Source organism: Columba livia, chromosome 3, assembly GCF_036013475.1.
Source record: "Columba livia isolate bColLiv1 breed racing homer chromosome 3, bColLiv1.pat.W.v2, whole genome shotgun sequence".
Classification (NCBI taxonomy): Eukaryota; Metazoa; Chordata; class Aves; order Columbiformes; family Columbidae; genus Columba; species Columba livia.
Genome location: NC_088604.1, coordinates 70,403,207 through 70,430,513, shown reverse-complemented (window position 1 = coordinate 70,430,513; position 27,307 = coordinate 70,403,207). Strand labels below are relative to the sequence as shown.

The window sequence follows — 27,307 nt, the reverse complement described above, 5'->3', positions numbered from 1 at the left end:
GGCGACTTTCCTGCTGCTGGGTCTGGAGACGTCCTAAACGTCCCTCAGGTTTTGTCGTGCTCCTTTGCCGTGCGACTTCGGTGCTAACAGGGCGAGCAAGCAGCGAGACTCGCCGTGCGACCGCACTTTTATTTGGGGGAAAAAGGAACAGAGAGGAGAGGCGGGAGCGCACAGGTGAGGCCGGGAAGGCCCCGGGGAGGAGCGGAGCGGTTCCTGCCGCCGGCCCCGCCTCAGCCGCCGGTGCTGGGGCCCTGCGGGGCCGGGACGGGAACCGCCCGCGGGCCCGGGGCGGGGCGGGGCCGGGCCTCTCCCCGCCCCTCTCTGCCACGCCCCGTCCCGGCCGGGGCCCGCGGGGGCTCCGCCCCGCCCCTCCCGCTCCCTCTAGAGAAGGGGCCGCGCGGCTGGGCCGGCTCTCCCGTAGCTGTGGCGCTGGCCCCGCGAACAAAGGGGCTCCGGGACCGAGGGAGGAGCGGCCGCAGGGCCGGGAGGGCCGGAGGAGGAGCGGCGGCGGCGACAGTAGCTCGCACGGAAAGTTGTGGGTCCGCCAGCGCAGCGCCGCGGGAACCGCCGCTGCCGGGGGACGGGGCGCGGGGAGGAGCCGGAGCGGGCTGTGCCGTGGGGGCAGCGGGACCGCCTACCGCCGCCGTGCCCGAGGGGTAAGTGGCGGCGGTGGGTTGCTCTCGGCGGGTGCCCTGGCACCTCTGTGAGCGGGGTGGGACGACGGGCACCGCGGCTCCGGGGGAGGGAGGGGCGGGAAAGGGAAAGTTAGTTCTCTGACTCTGAGCCGGTAAAAGGGGGCGGAAGGCGTAAACCCCTCGGCGGGCGCACCTGCGGGTGGGGCGGCGGTGCCGGTGCGGGGCGGCAGAGGAGCAGCCGGGGCGGAGGGGCAGCCGGGCGAGGGGCGGCTGCTCACCCCCCCGGGAGGAGGTGCCCGCACGCCTGGCCACCCGCTGGGTCAAAATCCCCTCTGGGGGAGTGGGGGTGGCAGCGACTCTTTCGGGGCGGGCGGGGAGCCGTCCGGGGTTGTGTGCGGGGCCCGTCCCGCGGGGCTCGGCTGCCCCTGCCCGGGAGAGGGGCTTCGCGGCTTCTCCCACAGGTGGCTCTCACGCTATCGGGCCGGCCGGAGGAGCGCGGCTGCCCTTAGTCCCTTCCCAGCTGGCACATGCCCCAGCCCGGCAGGAGCGGGGCTCCCTTGCTCTGCCAGCGGAGTCACGCCTGGTGTGGCCCGTGGACTTCTGATGCCACTGTTCCTGGTTCTGCCCTGCAGGCGCTGGTGCGGAGCCGGGCCCTCCATGGGAACCCTCGCCCGACGGATTTAGGCTGAGCCTGTGACGTTCCCAAGCTCGTGAGCATGGCCAGCGTCTCGGACCAGGAGGAAGGACCCGGTGGGGGACACAGCGAGTTCAGCGACATCATCAAGTCCAGATCAGGTAGCACAAATGGTGTTTTCTTATTTTTTTCCTATGCCTAGCTTCTGACATCAGCTTGTGTTCTTAAACAGCGCGCTTTTTTCTGACTTCTTTTTTGGCTGTATTTTGGTGGTACAGTGAGCAACTGAGGCTGTTCATGCAGCTGTCCTACAATTAAGTAGTAGTAATTGCAGATCTTTGGGTTTTTTTTGACAGTGTTAGTCAAGTCTGTTTGGGATCCACCTTCTGCATTATAATTACCTCTGCCTTTGTAAATAACTATGTGCTTAAAGTACTCTTATGCAACCTAGTGTTGGCAGCTTTTATGTTTATTCTCAGACACTGAAAATGGCAACTGTGGCCACAATACTGCACCTCCTAAAAGTGCATCACGGTAGTACTTGTGCAGTAAATTAATGTGCTTCCTCCTTAACGTAAAACAGTTGTCTAAGGCTACTTGCTCAGGCATTTCCTCTAGTAAAACATTCATGTAGCAGATCTGAAGGTTATTGGAAAAACATGGCGTTTTTTTTTGTTGCTTGTATGTTTGAGTCTTCTGAGGCTCTGGTGGATGCTGTGGTGGGCGAGGAGGTACCCGCATTTTAGCAGGGGGAGAGCAGAGACTTTAGAAGGGCACAAGAAGTTGATTAAACCTTGGTAGAAATTTATGCTACATGCAGACACTGGCTGCTCACTTCTCTATCCTCAAAGGTTCTCTTTTCTCTCTTAAATGCACAAGGCTTCTGTTGTCAGAAGGGTTTCTTTTGGTATCTGAAACACAGGAGGATATTTTTTAAACGTTCCATACGTTAAAAAACTGTAGCTCTTTGGTTGGTGGCGATTTGATGTCAGGTTACGCAGGATGTGGAATCTGGATTGTGTTGGTCTTTGAGTAACTTGTTCCTCAGCAAGAGGAGGTCTAAGAAATGACAACTTTGTGGAAGAAGTCTTCCTCTTAACTTCTACAAGTACAGTTTATGAAATGTAAAACTACAAGCATTTCTATCTCAGTTTCTGTAGTGCTTGTTTATATTTTCTGCTGTTATTTTGAAACCCCTGGACATAACTTTGATTATAAGTGTGTAGTCAGCACCTTTAAGGGCTCTGAGTTTGGGGTGGCTTGCAGGCAGTTTGCATGCATATATGTATGCAAGTACTACCATTTTACTGGATGTCTGAGGAAATATGGCTGTATTTGAGGTTTTCCTTGGATGAACAAGTTGGTCAGTAAGTTCTGTTGTTTTGGTTAAGGCAGATGATTGTAAATCTCCTATTACAACCACTTTAACTTCTCTGTTAATGAGAAAATGATGCACGTTCTAAGACTCAAGGCCAAAAGACTTGTGCATTAAACTAAAAATGGTGAGTGAAGATTGGTCTTAAATAGCTCAGATTTTCTAAATAATACACTGAGTTGGATCTGGACGTGTGATTTCTTCTAGTTAGTTACTGTACGACACAACTCGGATCTGAACCATTCCCTACAAGTAAATCTGTGGGATGGATTTCCTAATGAAAGGGCTGAAGTTTGCTGAAGTACAGATGGCAGCAAATTAAAGGGTAGTTGTCAGGGCTGGGGAAAAAATATTACAAGCTCTACTTCCATTTTTCCTAGATATCTGGAAAAAAGAATTCTCATTTTGATACTTAGAAAGGAAAACTGAGCTGGCTTTGGAAAGACTTATCTAGTGCAGGATATTCTTCACAGTATGAGTGACTGGAGTACAGTAGAAGCATTGCCCTATAACAGTAATATTTGAGGTAGCTAGGGGTCTGTTTGAGTTGTGAGGCTATGGAGAGCAGAACCAGCCAAGGTTTAAGATTGCTGCATTTTTTTTCCTTTGTCATGGAAAATGGGCTGTTATTCTGCTACTCTATAAGATCATCATCTGTGATACAGGAAATCTCTAACACTTTGATTAGAGAGGGCATGCAAAAATGCATTTAATGTTTTCACCCTTACTTAATAAAATACAAAGCTCACTTCCAGTGGGCCAAAATCTTTAAATGGTTTAATATGTCATAGTATTTTTAAGTGCATGTTGTTCCTATGCATTTTTTAAGTTGAGAACACTGAAAACAGTTTATTCTTGTAAATGAGAGCTGTATAGCATCTTGTGTAAATGTCACTTTCTCTCTGTGTTCTCCTGAGCAATTTTCTGTCTCTTGCAATGTGTTTTTCTTCTATGGTGGTGGTTTAAAAACATTAATCTTCTGAAAGTGGTGGTTAAGATATATGGCCAAACCTGATACTTTGTTATAACTTCGGAGTTAAAAAAAAAAAAAAAAAGGTCATTTAGAATGCAAGACTCTTTGGGAGGTCAGCCCTTAACAAAGAGTGGTACTGGTAAAAATGTTTCTAAATATTTGGATACAAGGATACAAATGTAAACGTTAGTCTTTAGCAGTCCCTCAAACGGAATATATAGTCTTTTTGTAGGCAGTACGCTTCAGTTGTCTTGCTTTGGAAAAGTGGGAAGCAGCTAGAAAGCCATAAAGGTGGCAATGTCAATGCAGTGATTGGCTGTTGAAAACTTGAGCTTTAATTCGAAGTTACTGTTATGAGACTGTAATAAGACACGTGAAGTTTTACTGCTGCTCAGCTTTGTGTGGTGCCCATCTATGCCGTTTTTTTCTAGCAGAACTGGCCATGTAAGTTTTTTTCTTAATGATTTGTAATTGGAAAAGTACAAGCGTAATATGTGAAGTATGTAGGAGAGCAATCAAAATAAGTTAACAGCAGGTTTGTTTTTATTTGTCGCTTGTGAAAAAAAGTGTGTGTCACAGGCTTTCACAGATGGGAAAAGTAAATTTGCAAGTATCTAATTCATCCTTTGAGGAGTTCAAACTGAGGGGATGAAGAATAAGACACTTGGAACAGAGATCTATGTATGTTATTGATTATGTTGAGAATATTTATTCTTTCAGTAGTCAGCAAGAAAACTTTCTTTCTATGAACACTGTGTATGCTGTAGCTGTTGTAACTAATAAATGATGGATTACCCAAAGCAAGAGAGTTGTTTTTTGTTTTTGTTTTGTTTTTCTAGAAATCTCGCTTTTGTGACTTATGATTCTAGAAAAAGAAAGTGACACTCCTTTCTCTTGTTCAATTAATATTTGTTATGTTCTGGTTTGTATATGGCTTTTCTTTGATTAGGTAGTTTGTTATTACTGATCTATGTGTAGATACAAGTTATTTTCAAAGATGCATCTTCTGCACTTTAAATAGAATATGATGGTGACCAAAGCTGCCTTTAAAGTAACTGTGCTAGCTATGGTAATTATAAGGGAGGCTGCCTTATGGTCCCAGAACAACTAAGTGTCTTTTTTGCCTCCCTTCCTGCTGCACCAGTGGCAGATGGTGGCTCTGAGAGTCTGACGTCTAAGGGGTAGGATACTTGTTCCTGGATGGTTATGTTTGGTGTATATATAATATTGGCATTTATTTAGCATTATTAGCCTGTGCATCTGTATGAATGCTTGATATGGAAAAGCAGTTTTCCCCTTTTTACTTCCCTGTAGTGTGAAGTAATGTATATGGAACTGATTTATATCATTGAAAGGCATCTTGTGCAGATAGGTGAGTTTTTCTCTTTGCAATAGCTTTCGGGAAGGAATGCTGTGGGATGATTGCCTTACAGTGGTGAAAACAGTGCTGTCATCATGCGGCTTGAAGAACAGATGAGTCTTTGCTATGATTAATTATGGAGAAAAGACAAACTCACTTAAAATCTGTCATGGCAGCTTGGAATGGTAATATATAATTAAACAGTAAGAAGTGACAGGAAAAACATTTCTGGAAGATTACTCTATGCCTCTGGTGCATTTTAAGATATGAGTTCCTGTCTAAATTGAGGGGAACTTAATTTTCCTCATCTACCTTTCATTTTTAATTACACTAAACATATTTGACTGAAAGACTGGTTTGAGAAATCATAAGTTATTTTTGGAGTTCTTGGGCAAGGCTTGCTCTGAGAACTGCTGCTGTCGTCTGTCCCTATGAAGAAATGCTTACTTGGCTGGCAGCCCCCTTGCTCCGGGATCTCCCTGCCCTGTGGTTGCCTTTGGAACCAGTTCCTTTGGTTGTGCCTCTCACTGCCAGGTTGCTACAGGCCATACACCTTGCTTCCCATTTGTCATTTTTGACTCCATTGGTGTGAAATGGCTAGGAGTCAGTATAGTTGCAGGCAGACCCTTAGGATTCGTGAAGTGGGCGCAGAGTTGGTGTAGCTGGTTTTGCACTGTGACAACTCTTCAGGGACATTCGTGCAGTGTGTGTGGACAAGGTGTTAAAGACAAGTGACAAACTTGCTGCTCCTTATTTATAGCCACTAAAATGACTGTTTTTCAGAACTAAACTTTAAGTTGCTGTAGCCTGGCTCCTCTCTGCCGTTTATATTGCCTCCTTTTCTTGCGCTGTCTGCTGGGGACAGATTGGATGCTGCAGTGAAGACAGTTCTAGGGTATTGCCTAACGTTTATGAAATGGCAGATATATAAGTACCAGGCTGGTTTCTTCTAGTCTCTTGATTGGTAGGTGAAGAAATAACATATGCTGCTCCATGTGCTTGAAGCACGACTTTGCCTTGGAATAGAAATCAAGGCTCCTTGGGGAGGAAAAAAAAAAAACCAACAACCCAAACCATAAAAGCAGCCCATTGATTTGCACATTCTCTGCCAGGAAATGAAGAAATAACCCTGGGCAAGGGCTGCTATGTGAGGCACTGTGTGCAGTGTGCTAAGTGTTTCTAAAGAGGTTGAAAAGTCAGGGTGGGGAGAAGCAGCTGCCGGTGGTGTGGGACCCCCTGCCAATGAGGCTCCCCTGGTGAGAGGCTGACCAGGAGCAGTGCAGAGCTCCTGGCTCCACGTCCCCCAGCGCTCCTTGAAACTTGGTGTCCCCTACTCAAGTCTGAGGAAAGAAGGAGCAATCTCATACAGTCTAATAAAAATATTTTTATGTGAGAATAAATGAACACAGTTCAAAGTATTGGGCAGCTGAGCAAAGAATTCACTGTACTGTTTTAACACTTCTCAGTAATTGCTCATCATTTTCCTCCTTGCCTTGACTAGTTTTCCTAGCAGAACCACATGTCCATGGTGTGAGCAGGAAGAAGTAGGGCAGTATTGTTATTAACATCTTTTGAATGCAAGTAATTGGGAAGATGGACTGGAATATAGGTAATTCAGTGTAGGTGTGGAAGGGAAAGGGCGCGTGGGCTTGAGCTGAGCTCTTGTTGTTTCAGGACAGTATAACTGCTCTGATGCCAGGTATCAGCATGGATTGGGGTGCTCAGAGCCTGTGTGATGTACTTTTCATGTGTTGTACAGTGTCCCTCCTTCAAAGGAAAATACACAATTAGAAGAGCTCAGCTCTTCCCACCCATCCTGCAAGCTGAGATGCTCCTTGCACGAAGTTGGGGCGAACTGCATTTATTTGGATGCCTTAATCACAGTCTGAAGAATGAATAACAGGGTTTAAACATCGTGAGGTGGGAGGGAGGAGTTGCACTGTCTGACTTTTCATTGTGTTGATGAAAGAATAACTTATAGTGTTCCATACTTTGTCAGAAGTCTGTTTTATGTCTTCCTCCCCTCCCCCAGTGTGTTTCTGGAATGAAATGGGGAAGCAAGCTGAGCTGTAATTTCAGAAACTGACAGTATATCCTTAGAAGAAAGCTGGGAGTTCTAAAGGTAGCAACAAAAATAACAGGCTAAGGAAATAGAAGAACCCTCTGGCACACGTGGGTTTGACAACAAGACAATGATATGGCTCTGTTGCAAGCTGTAGTTTTGGGAATGAGGCAAGAAACTACTGACTTGTAAATATACACAGCTGCAGAGTCAGTGAAACATCTGCTGTTAATAAGGAGGGGCCAGAAAGTGCCATTTGTTTATTTATTAGGATATGACATCTTTGGACCTCTTTTTTTGGAAGGACATCAAACCACCTGACACTGCCTTTGGAGAGAGTAAAAAGAAAAGCTTACTTTAACTATTGTAACTGAGTTTAGCTCAGCCCCGAGTGGAGCCAAAAGAAGTATAACTGAACAAAAATGAGAATGTTTGCAGTTATCTCTTCTAGTCAGTTGTCTGTGGGACCAGCAGGCTGAGGCTGGTACAGAGTTGCTGGCCATGACTCCAGGTGTGTGTCTGGGCAGCCAGGAGACTCTTCTTACCTGGCTGTGGATGGTGGATGGGGAGGCTGGGGCTGGACTGTGTGCTGGTCATTGGTGGGGAAGCTGCACAAGGTGGTCAGGTGTATTGGGGAGTGTGAGCAGTCACAGTTCCATCTGCCAAGGGTAGGGTTGAGTCTGTCTGGTTGTGTAATGGGCTGTGTCTTCCCTCTGACTGTCTGACCAGCTCTGGATGTGAGCCCCAGTGATGCAGGGGAGGCTGGTTATTTAGTAGGGACCATGTTCAACTGTGACAGTGGCCTTTTTGTAAAGGTTTCTTACAGTCAGAAATGTGCTCGTTCTTTGATAATTTGCATTTTTAGATATTCATTACTCAGTGTGCATGGGACAGGTGCATCAGATGTGTTGAGGTGCTGGAGAGGAATAACTTGAGCATTGCTTAGCCTCGTTGGTAGTTTCTCTTGCAACAGGGCAGCTCTGTGCTGGGGAAGCATTCTCTAGCAGCCTAGTCTCTTCTCAGGTGTGGGGTCTTCTGCTGGGTGTGGAAGAAGTGTTGAAGAGCTGCTGAGTCTTTAGCTGGTGGGAGATAGGGTGGCTGTGTGTTTTGGTAAAAGACCAGCTTCTGTCTCAAAAACACTGGATACATACTGGTAGGAAAGGATGTGGCTACAAGACAGACATTAGATATGTATTATTAAGGTTATTTTGCTGATCAATATAAGGAGTGTGCAGCAATAATTTTCAGCTGTTAATTATCGGTAATTAAGCTCCTTTCTGAACTTTAACACCATTTCCCCTCAACTTCAAAAACCAGGAGGATCCACCATCCAAAAACTGAGAGATTTTGTAGAGGAATTAAGCAAATTTATAAGGGCGGTCACTGGCTTATGCATTTAGCTGTTGAGAAACAAGCACTTCAGCCACAAAACAACATACTTTGGGTCTATGTAATTCATGCCACAAATAACTTTAGTTAGTTCCTTTGTACTCTGCATTTATTGCCTAGCATCAAATGTGTTTTTTGCTTCCCTCCTAATTTAGATCATGGCAGAGGACCAAAGTTGGAATATGTTCCTAAAATGTTATGTTACAAATTATTGATCAGAGAAAAGTGTTGTGACAGATAAGTTCTAAAATTTTTGCTAGCTTTTTTCTTGTTGTCAATTTACCAGGCTATCCAAGATGAGCAAAAAAGAGCAGTCTATGCATGAATAACAAACAGAGGAGATCTACTTGAACATTTTATGGGACCATGCTGGGAATAGGGTGAAGCCTTTTGGTTTCTATGTTATTTTAATAGCTATATTATAAAATACAATTGTATTAAAGTAAGATAATAAAGTACTATTTAAATAACAACAGACTAAGACCTTTCTATTCCCTCTTTCTAAGCTTTTACTTCTCTTATAACTTAATAATGAACAACAGCTATGGTCAGCATAAATAGGTTCCAGAGAGAGTTCATTGCTCTCTTTTTCTGGTTTCTACGTGTACATCTTGTTCTTGGATGAGGCTTCTCATGGAAATTCATGGGAACGCATTGTGTTAATGCCATGCTTCATTCTTGAGAAAAGCTTTCGTGGAAACTGAAAGTCTAGTAGCTTCCTTTTGATTTTTTTTTTCTTTGGGACCTGGCTGTAGTGCTCAATTTAGAGCCTGCTAGTTTAATTTGCTGAGCTTTCAAAAAAAAAAAAATCAATTTTTAGCTAATTTAACACACTGTTCATTCAGAGTAGAGTTTATTAAGTTTAATCTGAGAGTTATTGAAGGTCACAGTACAGATGTGAATTATTCAGTCTGTTTTTTCTACTCAGAAAATATATTTGCACACTTTATGATCTGTGCAGAGGAACAGAATAGTCTGTCTGGCAGAGTGTCAGACTTGTGTAGTTGCAGGGGGGGATGCTGTTTCTACCTGGTGTATGGAGGGTGGAAGTAAATGCTCCAGGCTGCTGCAGGTGCATGTTGTTGTTGCTTTTTTCTTCTTTATTTGCACAACCCCCCTCCAAATTAGGCATTATTGTTTGAATATTGAGAATTCAGGACAAAAGGACACTTTTAAGCCTGCCCCCCAGAAAAAACACTGGTCTGGTTTCACTGGATGTTTGAGGATTTATTAAAGCTGTGAAACATGCTTTTGGAAGATAATGTTGCTATCTTGATAGGATAAGTCAAATGTTGACCATTGTGTTAATGTGGAGGTGAATTTCATACTAAGTGCACTACTAGTGTGTCCGAAATTGAATGAAAGAAAGAGGAAGGAAGAGTTCAAATAAGCTTCTTCCCATGTCACAAATGTCATGCCACTCTGTGCTTTGGTTTATTTAAGGCTATTGAAACCTAGTTCAGGCTCATTATTTGTCCTCTGAATGTTAACAGAAAGTTCCTTCTTAATTACAGGAAAAACAATATTAAAGGAAAGGAGACTGAACACCATCTCTTCTCTCTAATTTTAGTGAGGTACTTTACAGAGCCTCTGTAGATACGAGGCTTCTCACCAGGTGTTCTGCACTGCTGCCTTACCAGATCCCTCTTTCCCCTCTTCCTTTCCCCCCCTAGTGAAGACCAATGCATAAAAAACATTGGGTAGATGTGCAGTTTTAGCAAATGTACTCTGGCTCTAGCAAAAAGATTCAAGTGCCCAGGTGCATCATACCACTACTGGGAAAACCTTTTCCCTTCTGTTTATGGGTATTGGGGAACTGATGGCATCAGTTTGTGGCATGGTTTCCACATCGAAGCTTCTCTTGGTGCTTTCTGATCCAAAGAGAACTAGATCAGTTGAGACTTACAGAGCTATTGAGATGCAGGGGAGGAAAAACTGCTGCATCAGCTGCAGTGGTGTCTGTTACTTCTTTGTCCTACAGCAGAGCCCCTCTTTGAATTAAACCTCTTCAGAGTTTCAAAAAATGCCTTTTTTTATGCCTAAAAGATTAATGCATTGTCTGCATCTTTCTTACGTATGCCTGTGCACACAGCAGCATGAGAACCTGCTGTGAGGTTTCAGGACTGACTTCTCACGGTCTTTATGTAGACCCTCCTCTAAAGGAGAAGTGAGGCATTGACCCAAAAAGAACCAAATTTTAGATTTATTTTTTTTTAAATCCAAATTATCTGTTTATAAACATTTTATTTTAGCCTGTAATGAAGTGATTCCTAAAACTTAGGAAACTCAAAGTTAATGAGTTCCATGTAAATTGTATTTTGTGGTTCATGTTTGTTCTAAGAGGGGAAATAATTTCCATGCTAGATCATGAAGGCTATTTGCCTTTCCAAATCTGAGTTAAGAATTTCCTGACCTCTTTGAGGCCTTCTTCTCTACGTGTAAACTGCTGGGGTGGGTTTTCTCTCACTATATGGTAATAACCTAATTTTCTCAGCAGGCGGTGTTAAATATTTCATCATTGTTTAAGGATAGTGGTTACTTTGCTTACATAGTGGCTAACAGTATTGGGTGTTTTCATCTCCATGAAGCAAATATAGAGATAGAACCCACATTTTTGATTTTTTTTTTTTTAAAAAAAGTCTTCCTAACTGAAAATCCCCAGATTATCTTCACTTTAAAAGATCACTTAATTTTGAGCGAGGCACACAATGCAGTTGCGGTGTGACAGAGCCTTCTGCATGCTGTAAGGTACCATAACTTTAAAGGAAATGGTCTTCACTTAAATATTTTTGCTTCACTTAAGTGAGGGGATACAATGGGGGAAAAGAACAGTAGCTGGTCTCATGAAACACATTGCTTTTGGGGGGTCATCACCCCTTGATTGCTAGTTTGGGAGTCATATTCCCTGTCACAGAAACTGTGAAGTTAATGCTGGGGATGCAGTGGGGAAGGTGAGGTCCTGCTCTGTGTCCTGCCTGAAGCATCGGGTGGGAAGGTGACTCGGTGGTAACAAGTGCTGTCTTCATGTGTTACACAGGTTAAATCAAGCAGCCCCCAGAACAGAAGGAGCAAACTGGAAGAACATGTGCTGGACAAAAGGAATAACTTTGCTTACCCATCTCTTATTAGTACTAATGCTGGTCAACTATCAGTGGCGAGAATGGTACATTTATGCTTCTCAATTTGAGCTTCCATGTTTTAAACATAAATTATGATAGCCTGTCCTCTGCCTGAGTGTATAAACTTGCCTCGCTGTATACACCTGGTTGGGCCATCAGAATTTGGTGTTGAAAGAAGATGCTTTGGAGTAACTGGAGTTAAAAAGTGGGATCTTGAGTCTGAGATGTAGTCTCTTTAACGCAACAGAGGTGTTGTGGCACATACAAACCAGAGGTTGATGTGAAACATGGTGACACACAGAATGGTCAACCAGGCTAATTTACAGCCGGAGTGACTTTGTAATTGTTTGTGACACTGATTTATTATCATGTGTCCTGTTTCTGGGGATGACTCGTGACTTAATAATATTTAAAAATAGATGTTCTGTTCAATTCCAAGTATGATAATATTTTTTTGAATGTGATATGCAGTTAAAAATAATTCCCAAAATAAACTAAAAAGCCTCAAACCTTGCTTTTTGAAAATCATACTTCCGTTCTTCCCAGCAGTTGCTTGTGTGTGTGTGTGTGTACTCTGTTCTTCCTCTACCTCATTCAGCTTCATGGTCTTCCAGTTGGAGGAAGGCTGCAGTTGACTGCCTTAGTGTGTGCTGTACAACGCTTGAGAGGAAGAGCAAAAGAGCTGGAGCGGCTCTTTTCCTTCTAGCTCACATCCTGGCATGAGGGAGGGCTGGAAATACTAATGTGGCCATGCTGGCTCCTGCTGTCCTGGGACGTGTCCTGGCATGTGGTGGAGCTGTGTGCTGACACCTGGGGACCCCTTTACTGCTGCTTCTCAGGCAGCATCTGTGTGGTGGACAGAAGGCAGTTTGAGAAGGTCTAAAAATCTAATGAAACAGGTAGAAGTCATAATACTTTTTTCCTGATGAACTCTGTTGGCTCCCACGTTTTACCTCCCTGGTCCTGCAGGCATTTGCAGGGAGGGAGGAAAAAAGCTTTTCTGGACAATTAACCTGCTGCTCTATATCAACTTTACAGAATATAACCCTGGTGAAGACAGAGTTGTTTGCAGAGACAGAATTATAGAGTTGTTTAGGTTGGAAAAGACCTTTTAAGATCATCAAGTCCAACCATTAACCTGGCACTCCCAAGTCGTCCACTAAGTGCCGTGTCTACACATTTTATTAAATACTTCCAGGGATGGTGACTCCACCACTTCCCTGGACAGCCTGTTCCAATGCCTGACAACCCTTTCTGTGAATAATTTTTTCCTAATATCCGATCTAAACCTCCTCTGGCACGACTTGACACCATTTCCTCTCATCCCATCACTTCCTACTTAGGAGAAGAGACCAACACCCTCCATGTTACAACCTCCTTTCAGGTAGTTGTAGTCAGCCTGCTTTTCTCAGGGCTAAACAGCCCCAGTTCCCTCAGCTGCTTCTCATGAGCTTTGTGCTCCAAATCTTTCACCAGCTTCATTGCTCTTCTTTGGACATGGTGCCTGTATGACTATTTTTACAGAGAAGACTGAGAAGTTGAAGAAACCTGGGAGGCTGGAGGGAGTCGTGAGACCTCTGCTGGCTGCAGCCCCTGCCAGGTCCTTGACACTGGGTTGTACCCAGGGCCTTGGCCATCAAACACAGTGCCAAACATCTAGTGGTCACTTTTTCCAAAACAGAGTCATGGGGCCAGGGAGGAAGAGGGATTTGGGGTGGTGTCCATCTTTCCTGCAGTTGCCTATTAATTAGAGTCCTCATGCTGACTTGTTGCTCTTGAAATACCAGTTCAAATTTTCAAAGGGTTCAAACCACTGACCATTACCCTTAGCACTGGGCTACAGCATAGAGTGAGATGTGGCCTGTTCCTGACCTGTCACACAGTGACAAAATGTGACAAGAAGAGTGTGAGGGGCCAGAGACCATTGGTGGCATTTCTTAGGTCAGGCAAACCCCAACATGATCTGGGGGTGAAAGCATTTCTACACTAGAGATGTGTTGCTTGATGACTGTGTCTAAGGCTTAAGACCAAATAAAAAAGGAGATAACAAGCTTGTCCATTTGTTGAAGCTGACAATGAAACATCAGTACCAAAATGGGATGCTGAAAGATGCAGGTCTAAGATGAATAGCAGACTTGCAGTAAGCCTTGATATTTTTCCCAGGAGAAAGACATTGTAAGGTCATCATTTGAGCTAGAGAAAAGGAGTTTTTCTCCCAAAAATAGAACAACCAAAACAAACCTTTGCACTGCTGGCATTAGCAACCATCTGGCCACCACCCTTGTTGATGGTTGTGAGAACGTAGTGTTATCATGATAAACAGCTTTGTACTGCAAGGTGGTCTGGCCTGTGTGCAGGAACAGTTCTGATACATTTTTGAAAAAAAGCCTGCTGCAGAAAAAAGAGGGTTTTCATTACTGTGATCAGTTACCCCAGATGAGATAACGATCCTGAAGTTTATACCAGTGTCACAGTCCAAATAATTGGGATGTCTAGAAAGAAGGGGAGCTTAGGGCTGTATATAGACAGGATTATGTCACCACATAGATAAACTATGGTTCCTTTTCACAAGAAATTGATTCCATGTTTGGCTGGAGGAGACATGGAGGGTATGTTTGGAGAGCTGTTTCCTTGGTTTGACTGGTGCTATCAGCAAGGGCTGAGCTCTGACACAGGGTATGTGCTGTTCAGAGCTTGTTAGCTCAGGTATAGTGGTGCTCTGGCATTGAGGTGGCAAGTGGGCTTGTAGGGACATTATGCAGGTTTACCCTTGTCAAATGCCTCCTAAGCTTTATGTTCTCCACTTTGCATTCATTTGTAAAGCAGAGTCAATCATACAAAGTGAAAGATGCAGCATGCTGTGGTAGGCACTGTTGAGGTCTGGTTCTTGGTGACTTGCTGGGTGAGGTTGTTGTCGCTTCCCACAGGAATCGCATGCTATATGTGTTGCATCAGTAAGTGAAGCTGAAGGAGGTACCTGCCCCACAGAGGAATGTGAGTGTGGAACTTGTGCTCCAGGGCACTTTCACATTGCAGTAGCCCCTGCTTCTTGCAGCTACTTTAATTTTGCTCTTGAAACTGTCTCTTGCTGGTTCACTCAATGCTACACCTAAATTAGGGGTTACTGGGTTAGGTCAAGGACCACTCTAGCGTGTAATGCCCACTTCTGAGGCAGAATAAATTTCCTTCAACAGGAACTAGGGTAGAAGAGGAGCATGTAATACCTGGTGGATCCCATAGTCTGTGGTTTTACGAACAACAGAACATAATTCAACACCAATGTATTTGTGTTCTGGGCAAAGTATTGCATGTATTGCATGTGATGTAATGATTTCTCTGTCTTTAACTGGGCAGGATGCCTTTAGCACTGAGGAAACTGGTCTGAAAGCAGTGAAGGGTCCCAGAAATGCTGACCTGTTGTAGGCATGTCAAATTTGCTTTTACTCTCTATCTCTTTCCAGGACAATATTGAAGAAGACTTAGGCTGTTGTATTCATTCTTAAGAGACTCAGTGGCCTTAGTTTAGGTGATTAAGTTTAATCTCAGGATGAAGCCTGTGGCTGACAATCATGTCCTCTCTGAACTGGTCCGAATCTGTTGAACAGACCCTTGGAGAAAATATGATCTACTGCAAATCTCGTTACTGGAGCTGGCTAGGAAAAAGTACTTGATGTTGGGTATTGTACTTGCACGGAGGTTTTGGTTTAAGTGTGATTTGGGCAGAAAAAAAATGAAAGCTTGGGTTTGCTGCTGGTTGTTACCTTGGAAGCTCCGATGCGTCCTTTCCTACCACAGCACTGCCCTGCTGCTGTTGGACAGGGCGAGCCAGGATGGAGCAGAAACCATTAGTGTGGTGACAAAATGGACTGTGTCTATATAATATTCAGATAAATTGACTAAGATAAAGGAAGATTGCTTAGAAATGTTTTGCTGATTTGTTTATTTTCCATGCTAGTTCTTGCCACCTTTTGTTGTACCTTCTTATTTTGGCCCTGCAGTCTGTGGCTTTAATTTATACTTTTGTCCTCATATAATACATGAAAATATAATGTTCTGTTGAACTCCACTTTACCGAGGAAAGAAGGGGTTACAGAACATGAGTTCTGATGTAGAGCGCTGTTGAAAGATGCTAACATACTGTAGTGGTAATCTGAAACAAAAATGGATGTGTCCTGGGACTGGTGCAACCTGATTGTGACACTATTCTGCATAATTTGTGTGGATATGGGAACGAGGAGAGAAATTGTGAAATGAATTGTAACTCTACTCTTGTTTCTTATAGTTTAAAAAGCCTGTTTCGTTGTGGATTTGAGTCCTTATGTGCACAAAGCTGACACTTTTTTCCCTTTATACCAAAATGCACACAATTGTTTTTTCCTCCTAGTGATTTGAGGACAGAAGGCAGAAAAAGGGCTTTTGTTCCTCATAAGATATTATGTCTGCCTGGCATTCTCATTTGCAATAAGGCTCCTTTCATACTATTCCAGCACTTGAAAAGGACCTTAGCTCGCTATCCTATTAAGAACCTCTTGTGCTGCCAGAAAAATGTAAAGAGGCTGCAGACATTTGGGACTCAACTCTCATTTACAGTACAATGAAGAAAAGGAAATCACACATTCTTGGCTCTCCCGAATTTAGCAGAGCCAAAAGGTTATCAGCTGACAGAGTAGATGAGTTGTAATTATGGTAACTAATGTTACTGGAAGTCTTTAAAAAGCAATTGAATTAATTAGGTTTGATCTTGGTGAGAATCTGTGGCTGTTGGGATGGATTTTGATCTGGATCTATTATATGGGAGGCACTGTGGTGTAAACGGGGGAAAAAGAATGTCTGTGAATTGTGTGGGACTCTTTTTATCTGCTTTGTATCCGTATTGTGGCATACTTAGCAGAGAATAAATTTTTTTCCCTTTCTTTTTATTCCTCTCCTTTTTGGATGAACAAATTGAACTCTGCTACAGTTTGGAACCTGCAAGGTATCATGAAAGCCTTTTTAGAAAGTTTGGCAAATTGTAAAATCTAATTACATTAAGAATTAGTGTATGATATATACTTTGCCCCTTCTGTGTAAGGTGGGTATAGTTCTAAAACCTACTTTGCAGACTGTTATTTTTTAGACATAATTATTCAATTAGTGCACAAATCATGATCAAATTTCTGGTTAAATTACTATTTTTAACTGAGGCATACTTTGACTATCTTAATCAAATGGGACAAGATAAAGTTTTTATTATACATAGAATTCCTTCCTTAGCAGTCTTTAGATGTTTTTTTTCTACGCCCTTCTGTAGGACTTGGAATGACAAAAGTATAGCTGAGGACTGGCTGGATCGGCCAGATCACATCTTCGAGTCCTCCAGCTGATTACAAATAATCATCTGCTGTTTATTTAAACATTGGTAGAGTAAATAGGTAACTTGCTGTTCTACCATTCCAGTGCAAAAATAGTGCTCTGCAGTTTTTGCAAAGTAAGAGCAAGAAGGTTTAATTACATCTCAATAATAAAGGGTGGTGTATTAACACAAGGTGAGTGGATTTTTCTTTGTCAAAATCTTATCCAGACCTCATCCAATGGTTATAATTTGCCTTTGTTCATAATAAATGGAACTAGTTAAGCAACTGCCCTCAGCGTCAAGTAATTTCTAAAATTCCTATTTCAAATTTCCTTCTGTAGAATAAGGAACCAAATCGAATATGAAGAACCACATATTTAATTTGGAAAAAGATAATTTATTTTCCTGTTCAAGTAAGAATATATGTGTAAGAGAGACTACTTTTAAAATTACATCCTCAACAACAATATATTTAATTTAAAGCTAGGTGAAATAATGGTGTAAAATATCACCTTGGCATTCAGTTCTTTGTGTTTTAATCTCTAAAAGGAGAAGATTTGCCTCTTTACAATGGATAAGAAACGTGAACAAAATGGCATCTGATCTTACTTTTTTTTTTCCTTCATGCCTTCCTGTCTCTCAGACTCTCTGTGTTTAACATAAAATAAGCCTGTCCATTCCCAAACTAATTTTAACTTTGAGCTCATGTGTACATAGTGCTTGACCTGGTCATGAGCTATGGAAGATGTGGATGACTTTCTTCAGCCTTGTTTAGCTACTCTGCTTAGCTGGGATGTCATGTCACAAGCTCTTGTGATAGTCTTTTGTTGTCTTTGTCAGTACTTGAGGGATTCTTGAAGTACAGGGCATTTGCCTTTCCATCTGTTCCCTTGCAACTGTTCATATAGAAGCTCATCCTGGCATGAATTTTTCAGGTTTGGCTTTGGATTGTTGGTTAAAAAAATGTGCAAGCAATAACCAAAGGGAGCTTTATGTTCCATCTACAAGGAAAATTTTGGGATTCCTGCTTTACTCTAGGCAGCTAAATTACAAGGGATAAGAGTGTCCTGGGATGAACAATGTCACTTGTGTTTTCTTGGTGTGTTGTTTTTTTTTTTTTTTCCTTTCTTAGTGGAATTTTGTTGATTTCTCAGAAAAATTTGTAGAACCTGACTTTGCATTTTGATCCCAGGGCAGAGCGTTAGAGCAGTGAGCTAAGCATGGCTGTGACCGTGTAGCTACAGAAGAGAGGTTTCCCTCATGGCACCTACTCAAGAATATCCTTGAATATTTATGTGATGAATTAACACCATAGTGTAGAGGAGATTTGGCAGAAAATCTTTCAGGATCTCGCAAGCTGCTCCATGCAAAGTTAGTGGTTTATTTGCAAAAAGCACATATTAAAAAAAAAAAAAAAAGGCACATATAGAATGTGCTGAATAAGGATGTTGAGAGTTGAATCTGGCAACGTGTGATACTGCAAAAGCATCTTGTGTTATGGATTCTTGTTTATTTGATCAGACCTTTATTCTATAAACTGCTTATACAGGGGAAAAGCTTTGTACATTCTCCAATGGATATCTGTGCTTCTCTGAAATTCAAGTAGTTGTATTTTGTAGACCTTATCAAAAGATTTTTTGTAAGTTGACCTCAGCTTTGGTAGATCTGTTGGTCTCTTCTGAGTTGTTAGTGGCATTAATGTGCTGTAGAAGGAGAAGTTCTCGCTTCCCAGTTGGAGTGACATTCTTCATTTCATGGAGAGATTTCCTTTCCTTAATTTTTCCAAGCTGACTTTCCTCTTAAAATGGCCTTGTTCTCCTGTGGCAACCTGCCCAGGCAGAGGGGGAGCCTGAGCTGGGAATGAGGAATAATTCACTTTGAAGAACAAAGTTTGACAAATCTAGAAGAGTGATGGAGATCGTAAAAGTCAGAACAACAGGGCTGGCTGTTAGAAATGACTTGATTTACAGTGGCCGTGGCATTTCCAACTGGAATTTTTCAGCTGGGTAAGGGCAGAGTAATTCCAGCTTAGCACCCACCTCGACTCCTCCATGCCTGAGTCACACCAGACCCACTGCTTCACTTCACCTGCCACAGGACGCGTGGCGGGTAACTCATGGGCACAACGATGCGCTCCACGAAATGCCAGCTGTGCCATGTAAGGTTGAGGGAGGAAACATTCATGCAGATCTTTTCAGGTGGGAAGGTAAGGCCAAGCTTAACCATCTGTAAGCAATTAAAATTCATCACAGAAGGTCAGGATATTATACCTTCCACCAGTCATTTCTTCATTAACCAGACCTATGTGAATGTAACATGGTCTGTTAAAGTTTAACCCCAAGAGATGACTTCTCAGCAAGCTTTCTAGCCCACGAGGATCAGTGTTGATGCATAAAAGTGGAGAGTAGGTGGAAATGCTTGAAATGCCTTAGAAGCCTCTTACAACTTAATATAAAAGCACAATGGCTAGAAAGAAAGTAGGCAGTTTCTACACACAATGTATTGACTAGTTGTGTGGTGTGTTTTCTTTTTTTGTTTTGTGTTTCCCCCCCCCCATCTCGAATGTTGTGTTACTTCATCCCTCTACTGCTTTGTCGTTACTTCCCTGCCTCGTTATTTCTTATAGTTATTTCTACTGAGAGATGGTAAGAGTGAAGAAGCAGCTGTAACTTTCCATGTATTTAGTTTTCCTGAACTTGATTCCCAGTTGATGAAATTTCTTGGACAACTGAATTGCTTTAAAAACCTCCTAAAGTCACTTGGGTGCAATCTGTCAGTAGAGCCAACTACTTTCCATAGTCATCTCTCCCATGACCAGTCCATGTGCTCAGTCTGGGGTTCCTTCACTGAATGACTCTGTATATTATAAGGTTTCACATTTTTTTTGACCTATGTTTTTCAGCCTGTGCAGCTCCTAACATCAGAGCTGCCTTACTAAACAGATCCTTTATCCTGTTAAGGGAGAGTGTCCCTTAGGATGAGCATCCAGCTGAAATTTGAAGTGCTAAAGACCTCTTTATGCTATAATTATAATTTTGGGTCACCATATCACGATGGTAGGTATTTATTTTTAAGGAAGTATTTTCTCTGCAAATGAGGCCTGTTTATACTGCAGAATAACACTTTTTTCTTTCTCTCTCAAAAACTATAGGGAAAACTATAAAATTGGTGTTGTTTTTGCCTCTCTTCTGCACTATTGATTTTCAGAGACCTTGGGCTTATGTGAGACCTTGTGTGTAGTGTCCAAGTTATCCATAACTCAGATCTGTGCCTTTTTTAGGGGAAATATCAAGAACATCCAGGAAGATCAGCCTTGATCTTTAGCACTATAGCCTGGTCATCGTCAAGAAAACAAACAAATCATAAAAGAAACCAAACAAACAGCAGAAGCTTACCTCTACTTCCTGCTCCCATCTATGTTTTCTCACTGCAGATGTGGACTATTACCTTCAAAACTGAAGGGAAGTAAATCTCTGGAAGATTAGTGTGTTCCTATAGCTTGTATTTTGTTATGGCTAGTAAGTGCTAGATAGGTGTCACCTACGACTAACTTTGAGAAAAAGGCAACAAGATTTCTGCTAAGTGGCAGAAATGGCTCAAATAAAATACAAAATACTATGTACATTAGTCTGGGATAAGCAAAGTGATGGGTTGTACCCACTGAAGTTATTGTATTGGGGAATGGAGGGCAGAGAGTTTCAGAGAAGAAAAGACTTTCTGAAAAAACATGTTTAATGAATTTCAGCCCTCAGGGAACAACATATTTTTTAAAATGCTCCTGTTTCCTATCCCTCCCCCTCATAAAACAAATGGTAAAGTAAATAAAAATGCAATTACACACCTCTAGCTTGGATGTTTCTTCCTGATGTACAAAAGCACGGCCACAAAATAAGGAAGTATTTTTAAGTGATGGAACAAGATGCAATGAGGTTTGGTTTTTGTTGTCTTTGTGTGTGCTTAAATATAAAGAGAGACAGAGCTATATGTATATGTAGATGTATATGCTTGTGCACATATATATATACATAGACATATATGTATTTTCCCTTCTGGGACTTCCGTTTGAAAATGGTGAAATTCCTGAGAAATTATACAGCCCTTTCAAGTCGAGAATGATTATTCAGTGGTGTGCAGATCTGAGTGTGTTAGAAGTCTATCTTTAATGAGCTATTTCCAGTTGGTTGCTTGGGAGGATGGTAAATCCTCAGCTGGTACTAAAGCATGTGTCTATGCTTCTTCCATCACGTGCTGGGGTGGGAGTTTTTGCAGCCTGTCCTTACCCCTCCCCACATACCAGCTGGTGTCAGAGGCAGTTTTTCCACCTCTAGCCTGAGTTGTCCCCCAGCAGCAAGGAAGACTTGGAGGCAACCAGCAGCAGGGGAGCTTTGCACCCTCAGGAGTGTGACATTGACATGGCTTGACCAACCTTAAGGGATGACTTTACTTCCTTGTCGCATCCAGACTACTGTGCAGAGGGGGGTGCTTCTGGGAATTGGGGATATAGGAGATGTGACTGTTGAAAATCTTCAATGATAACGATTAATAGAAAAATGGTGATTTGTATTTTTTTTCTTTTTTTAAACCATCTGAAATTTAGTATAAGAATTTGTGTACACTGCCCTAAGGTCCTTTGATTCTTAGGGACGTGGTTTAGTGCTAGGGTTAGGTTATAGTTGGACTCGATGATTCTGAGTGTCTCTTCGAACTGAAATGATTCTATGGTTCCATAAGATTTTTTTTTCTCTTTCCCCCCAGAGCTTACCTTTGGACTTGAATGGTGGTTTTCTAGGTTGTGATTGGAATATTTTCCTCTCAAATGAAAGAGTGCCTTGTGGAGAATATGTATTCTCACTTATTCACTTATTTTTAAAAAGCAATGTGATAACTGAGCTAAAGGTAGATCTTCTGAGTCATCCAGTAAAAGGCTCACAAGGAGGGAGGGGGGTTCAGAACAGAAGTGTCAAACAGAGGATGTTCTTGCTGTTGAATGCTAGCTTCATGTTGTCAGAGGCTTCATGTAGTAGGTACGGACAAGAAAGCGTGCATCTCGGGCATACAGTTGAGAGAATTCAGACATCCAGCCTCTGCGGGATAATATTTATTGCCACTTCTTTCTTGCTTCACCCCTACCCCCCTTTCCTGGCCAGCCCTGATATCTCGAATGAAAAGCAATCTCAAATGCTTCTTGTAACTATTTATGTATATTGAGTTCAGATACTCTGCTTGCTTGGTAAACTTAATTCCAGAGGTCTCTCGTGGATGTCTTCATTTTCTGACATCTGTTAGCTTCTATTTTATATGTTCAATGTTTGGATGCTGGCATCTGGACTCTGGAGATGCAGGAAGATTCACTGGTTCTTTCCAGCTCCACTGGCAAAAAGCTGGTAATTGTTTTTCTACTTGGTCCAAGATACCCAAAGTCTCTTCTGGTGGTTAGAGGCTGAATTTGGAAATTCCTAGCTATATTTTCCTGTCCTTCTGTATGTTTCTGTCTCCTTCCTTGTCTGTGTACTTTCTTACTTGTGTAAGCAAGTGTGAAAGTAGCATTTGAATTGCTTGATTGAATGAGCCAGGATAATGGTGATTTCATGAACTTGCTGGAAAATCTTAGTTTCACTCCCAGCAAGAGGTCCCCACCCAGCTGGCAGGGCTTGTGCAGTTCTGTGCATGTGACTGTGCTGGGTTGGCTCCTATGAGCTTGGCTTTGTTGAAATCAAAACTTAACTCAGCCTTTAAGCATCATGTGTATGGTTTCCTTGTGGTTTCAGTTTGTACTGTTGTGCAAGTTCACCACCATGTGCCCAGCATTTTAGACAAGAGATAATTGCTTTGATTTTTTTTTTTTTCTTCCATCTCTGCCATGCTTTGCTCATAAATCCTTGTCAAAGGTCTGGCAATAACTTGTTAATGCAAACACAAGACACACAGTTGTTCTAGTCTTCTTAGCTTCCACTTCTGTAATGGATTTCGTATATAGACACAAGGGATGTATATTTGTGGTGATCCATTCCTCCCCCTCCTTCTTTGTCTCATTTACTGCTGTTTGCACTGGTCCAGTGCCAGAAAGGGAGGAGAGATGGACTCTAGAGGGCCAAACTCTCTGCAGCGCTTAGCTGGAAGGTACTTGGATATTACAGTGATGCTGTCTAGAAGACATTTTGATGAAGGGGATCTTGGCAATCCATGTTTTCTAACCTGGGTTATGTTAAAAGTCACTTGACTTATTCCAAAATATTTTTGAGAACCTCTGCTCAGGCTGTGACTGTACTGAAATAATTCTGTTATATTTCTGTGAAGTTGTTGTAGATGAGATCGCTGTTTTGTACTTGAAATGTTTACCAGCCTTTCTAACATTACCCTAATATGTGTGGGTTGTTTTGTTTGTTTGTTTTGTTTTTAGGATTATACAGAGCTCTTCAGAGTGGAATTTAATATCTGTTAAATTTTTTACAGATTGTGAAGAAATCCTGTTGCAGCTGGCTGTGGTTACAGTCTACCGCCAGCATGCTGGAATGGGAACTTCTATGGTAGAACAAGTTGAAGCAAATGAAACGGAAACTTCCTTATTTTTATTGTGGTATTAGCCGTGAAGCTTAATTATAAAGTTTGATCTTTTTACCTTCAGAATAAAGCCTGCCTGGAGCTGTGAAGTTTGTGGTTCTTGCAGGAGCCCTGTATGATTTCTGTAAACAGTGGGCTGGATTGCAAGGACTCACCTTCTCCATTCCCACCTCCTAAACCCTGCGTGGTTTTGAGATTGCTGCTGCTGCTTCTTGAACCTTCCTTCTCCTCAGCAGCAGCAAAATCTGACCATGCCATCTATCCTCCCAAATCATAACAAACCTCTTGGCTTTGCTGTTCAGTAACAAAAGATGGGATTTGTGTGAGGGGAAAACATACAAATAAGCCCTGTGGTCTGCTCACTGTGTCTGTGATCCATCCTCAGGCTTTGACAGACAGGTGGGCTGTAGGATCAGTCATAGCTAGATGATGTGGCTCAGGAGTGAGATGTGAGGAATCCTCTCCTGTCATGACTGCTGCCTTGGCACAGTTTCCCAGTGAACTTCCTGGTTGGAGCAGTGGTTTGAGTTTGGAAGTTAGTAGGTTGGTGTTGAGACTGGTTTTCTGAAGCAGTGGAACAAATGGCAAACCAACTACATCATTAAGGCTGTTGAGGGTGTGGACATTTGGTCATGACAGTAACTGCGAGGAGCTCCAGATGTTCTCGTAGTAGTAGTCACAAAGCTCTTGCTGTCAGATGGACACACGTCCTTGTACTGCCTTCTTCTCTACCAAATACAGAGTCTGAAATGTGCTGGAGCAATTTCACCCAGTTCCTGGGGAGGCAGTGAGGGCTGAGACAGGCCCTGGGTGCTTACCTAGGCTCGTTTGTTAGATGGAACTGGCAAAGCTCCTTGTGGCTAAGCTGGGCTTAGCCAGAAGCCCTGTGTTGGGGGTGGCTGTGAGTCATAGTCTGGCTGGCTGCTGAGGTGGCACTGCAGGGACACACACAAGATAGATTTATTGTGACAATGTTCTGCCTCCTCACGTTTGCCCATACCTGCTGCTGTGTGCTGGTGGGAAGAGTTCAGGGCATGTCCTGTCCTCTGCTGTTTCTCTATCCCAGCAGCTTCGTCTTGCATGTAACAGACAAAGCAGAGGACACGCAGTATTTATTTTCAGTGCTTGTAGGATTTACTTTCACTTCCCTTGGATTGTACTGGGATGCAATGAACTGGCCTGCCTCACTGATTTTGACCCTCCTGTTGGAGAGTCAAAATCCTGATTAACAGTTGTGCAGCTCAGGTGTAGAACAAGGCAAGGAAGATGAAGTTAATTATGGTGGAACGGAAGGTACGAGATTGTTAGCATGACAGCACCTGATGATCATGTGGGAGTGAGAAGACTGAATGAACTGTCTTGTGATTTGCTTTAAGAGCTGTGGTTTGCGTTTGTTGTGTGTGGTGGTGTTTTTTTGTTCTTAACAGTAGTGAGATTTGTGGTGTTTGCAGGAGGAGTGGTTGAGTATATGGTTGCAAGTGGTGAGAAAGGGGTTGGAAAACAGCAGGGCTGGGGATGGTTAGCTGGATGTAAAGGATTTAGGATCAAAGTAGATTCTGAAAGCTGTTGGGTACTGAAGCTTCTTGAAGCTTTGTGGTCATTTTGCTGCATCTACACTAGAGCCACTTTTCAGCGGTGAGGGGCCTCACATATGCTCCATAGCACAAGTTTTAACAGAGGTAGGTTCTTGGGTTTTGTGTTATTAAGTCACACTGCAAACAATTTAGTTGTATCTGTATTAAGTACTGTTTCTTAACCTTGCCACCTTTCTCCTAAACTGCCTTGCTTATCTTGCAATCTAAACTGTAAAAGTCTTTGTCATGTGGATCCTCTTTTTTTCTAATTTCTTTATGAGGATAATACGTATTGGAGTTTGATTTTATTTACTGGAGTTTGATTGTATTTTTCCTTTTATTTTCTTTCTTCCTCTCCCCCGCCCCCCCCACCCCCATCACTGAGCTGATGTACTTTTGCAATTAAAAAGTGATTTTGTTGTTGTTGTACTTTGGTTTTGTTTTTGTTTTTTTGAGACAAATTTCTGTTGTAGGGAGTGGAATGTGTCGGAGCTCAAAGTGTTTTTAAAATCAATCAAACAAAAGCACCTACAAGCAGCTTAAAGAAAACAAACAAAAAGAGAATTAATTCTATGGTCATGATGCAAAGTAAAAAAAAGCAGCAATGAAATTGTGTACTGCTTCATTCATACAACTGTCTTAAACTAGTAGAGTTAGAGAGCATAAGTAATATGCATAAGTAATAGAAAAGTATATATGACAGTATAACTGTGTGTGGGAACACTACAGTCAGATACGAAATTGTTGGTAACGAACACAGTCGGATGTCTGATTGAATATAGGTATTGTAGAGAGCTGCTCAAATCTAGGGCAAGCCAAAAGCAGAGTAAGAAAGAACCTGCAGGACTGCACGCTTCTGTGTGTGTTAGTCAGTTACAACTGCCATACAACTTGTTTCTGTATCTTGATTTTCTTCTCCTCCTCCTTTATTTGTATTGGAGTTTAACTTTAAATACTTTAAATAATTTAAATATATAAATAATAAAAATAATAGAAATATAAATATATATAAATAATTTAAATAATAATTAAATAATTAAATTAATTTAACTAAATAATTAATTCAATTAAATAATTAAATAATTTAAATAAATAATTTAAATACTTTTTTTTTGTTTGTTTAAGGTACAACTCAAACCAAACTTAATACAATTTTCCTCAGTATTAGCTTTGTAAGTTTTAAGTGGCTTTTGTTGTTGACAGTCCTGAAGAGAGAAACAAGGCACGCTTTTCAGCAGCACCCTGTTGCTGCTCGAGAACAAAGTTAAGCTAATAATAAAATAACCCTACAAGAAAACTTACTCAGAGCTCAGTAGCAGCAACAAAAGTGAGTGGGGTAATAGGAGAGACATGACAAATTAAGGAATAAACTGGCAAACCTCCTGTGCCATTCAAAGCACTTTGCTTCACGTGCTAGAGAGATTGTTGGGTTATAAAAGGCCGTCTGCTGAATGGAGTGAGGGTCCTGAAAGCACAGGATGGTGCATGATGTTTCAGAGTCTCATCTGTACACTTTGGTGTAAAACCCTTTCTTCAGGGTTACTTATATTACATCCTCAGGTACTCGCATTTGTGAGTATACTCGCTATATACCTGTTATTTTAAAATACATGAAAGCCATAATTGTTTATGCACACAGTGGAGACATGAATTTGCTTTTTTCCCTTTGAATTTTGTAAAAGTAATGTAAAATTTTATTTGGCTTCTTGTAAGGTTGCTCAGTAAATGTTATAAATGTACTCATATCATACAAAATGAGTGTGTGTGGGGGGGCGGGGAGTGAATAGCAGAAAAGCTGCTGTTCAAACTGTGGATGAGAATGTGCACCCTGCTCACACCTTAAGTTTAAGGCATGATGCTTCAGTAGAGTGACCAATAATGTTGTTAGTATAGCATGTGCATTTGTTTTCAAAAGTGGAAGTGCTTTAAAATCAGGCAGTAAACATGTATGTTGTTGGCATTAAATATTTATGAGAGAATGCTGTGGTTTGTGTGCTTTGTCACAGTAATTCTGAAGCAGGAATTGTGTCTTGGGGTTTTATTTTTCTGCCTTGGGAAGGCATGTGATTTGCCAGTCAGTCTTACACAGGAAGACTTGTTGGAACTTTCTGTATCTGTGGCTTCTTTTTCTACCTTCACATGTCATTTAAGCTTTAAATTCAACTGATACTCAGTTATGGTGCTGACAAAAGCCATACTGGTGATGGCAGCGGTAGCAGAGTTCAAGCATAATTGTACCATAGTACTTTGAGAGGTGCAGATGGAGTTTTTGAGACTGGTACTGTGCACAGTG

At 42.1% G+C, this 27,307-nt stretch overlaps 1 protein-coding gene across 1 annotated transcript in view; it reads left to right on the top strand.

Moving 5' to 3' along the window:
• Positions 1-423: 423 nt before the first annotated feature.
• The window catches only part of UTRN (utrophin), a 372,502-nt gene continuing 345,618 nt past the window's right edge, over positions 424-27,307 (top strand). Inside the window, exons 1-2 of the mRNA XM_065057531.1 lie at positions 424-656; positions 1,268-1,430. Coding sequence (XP_064913603.1) covers positions 1,352-1,430 — 79 coding nt within the window. The 5' untranslated portion in view covers positions 424-656; positions 1,268-1,351. The remainder of the gene's footprint in view (positions 657-1,267; positions 1,431-27,307) is intronic.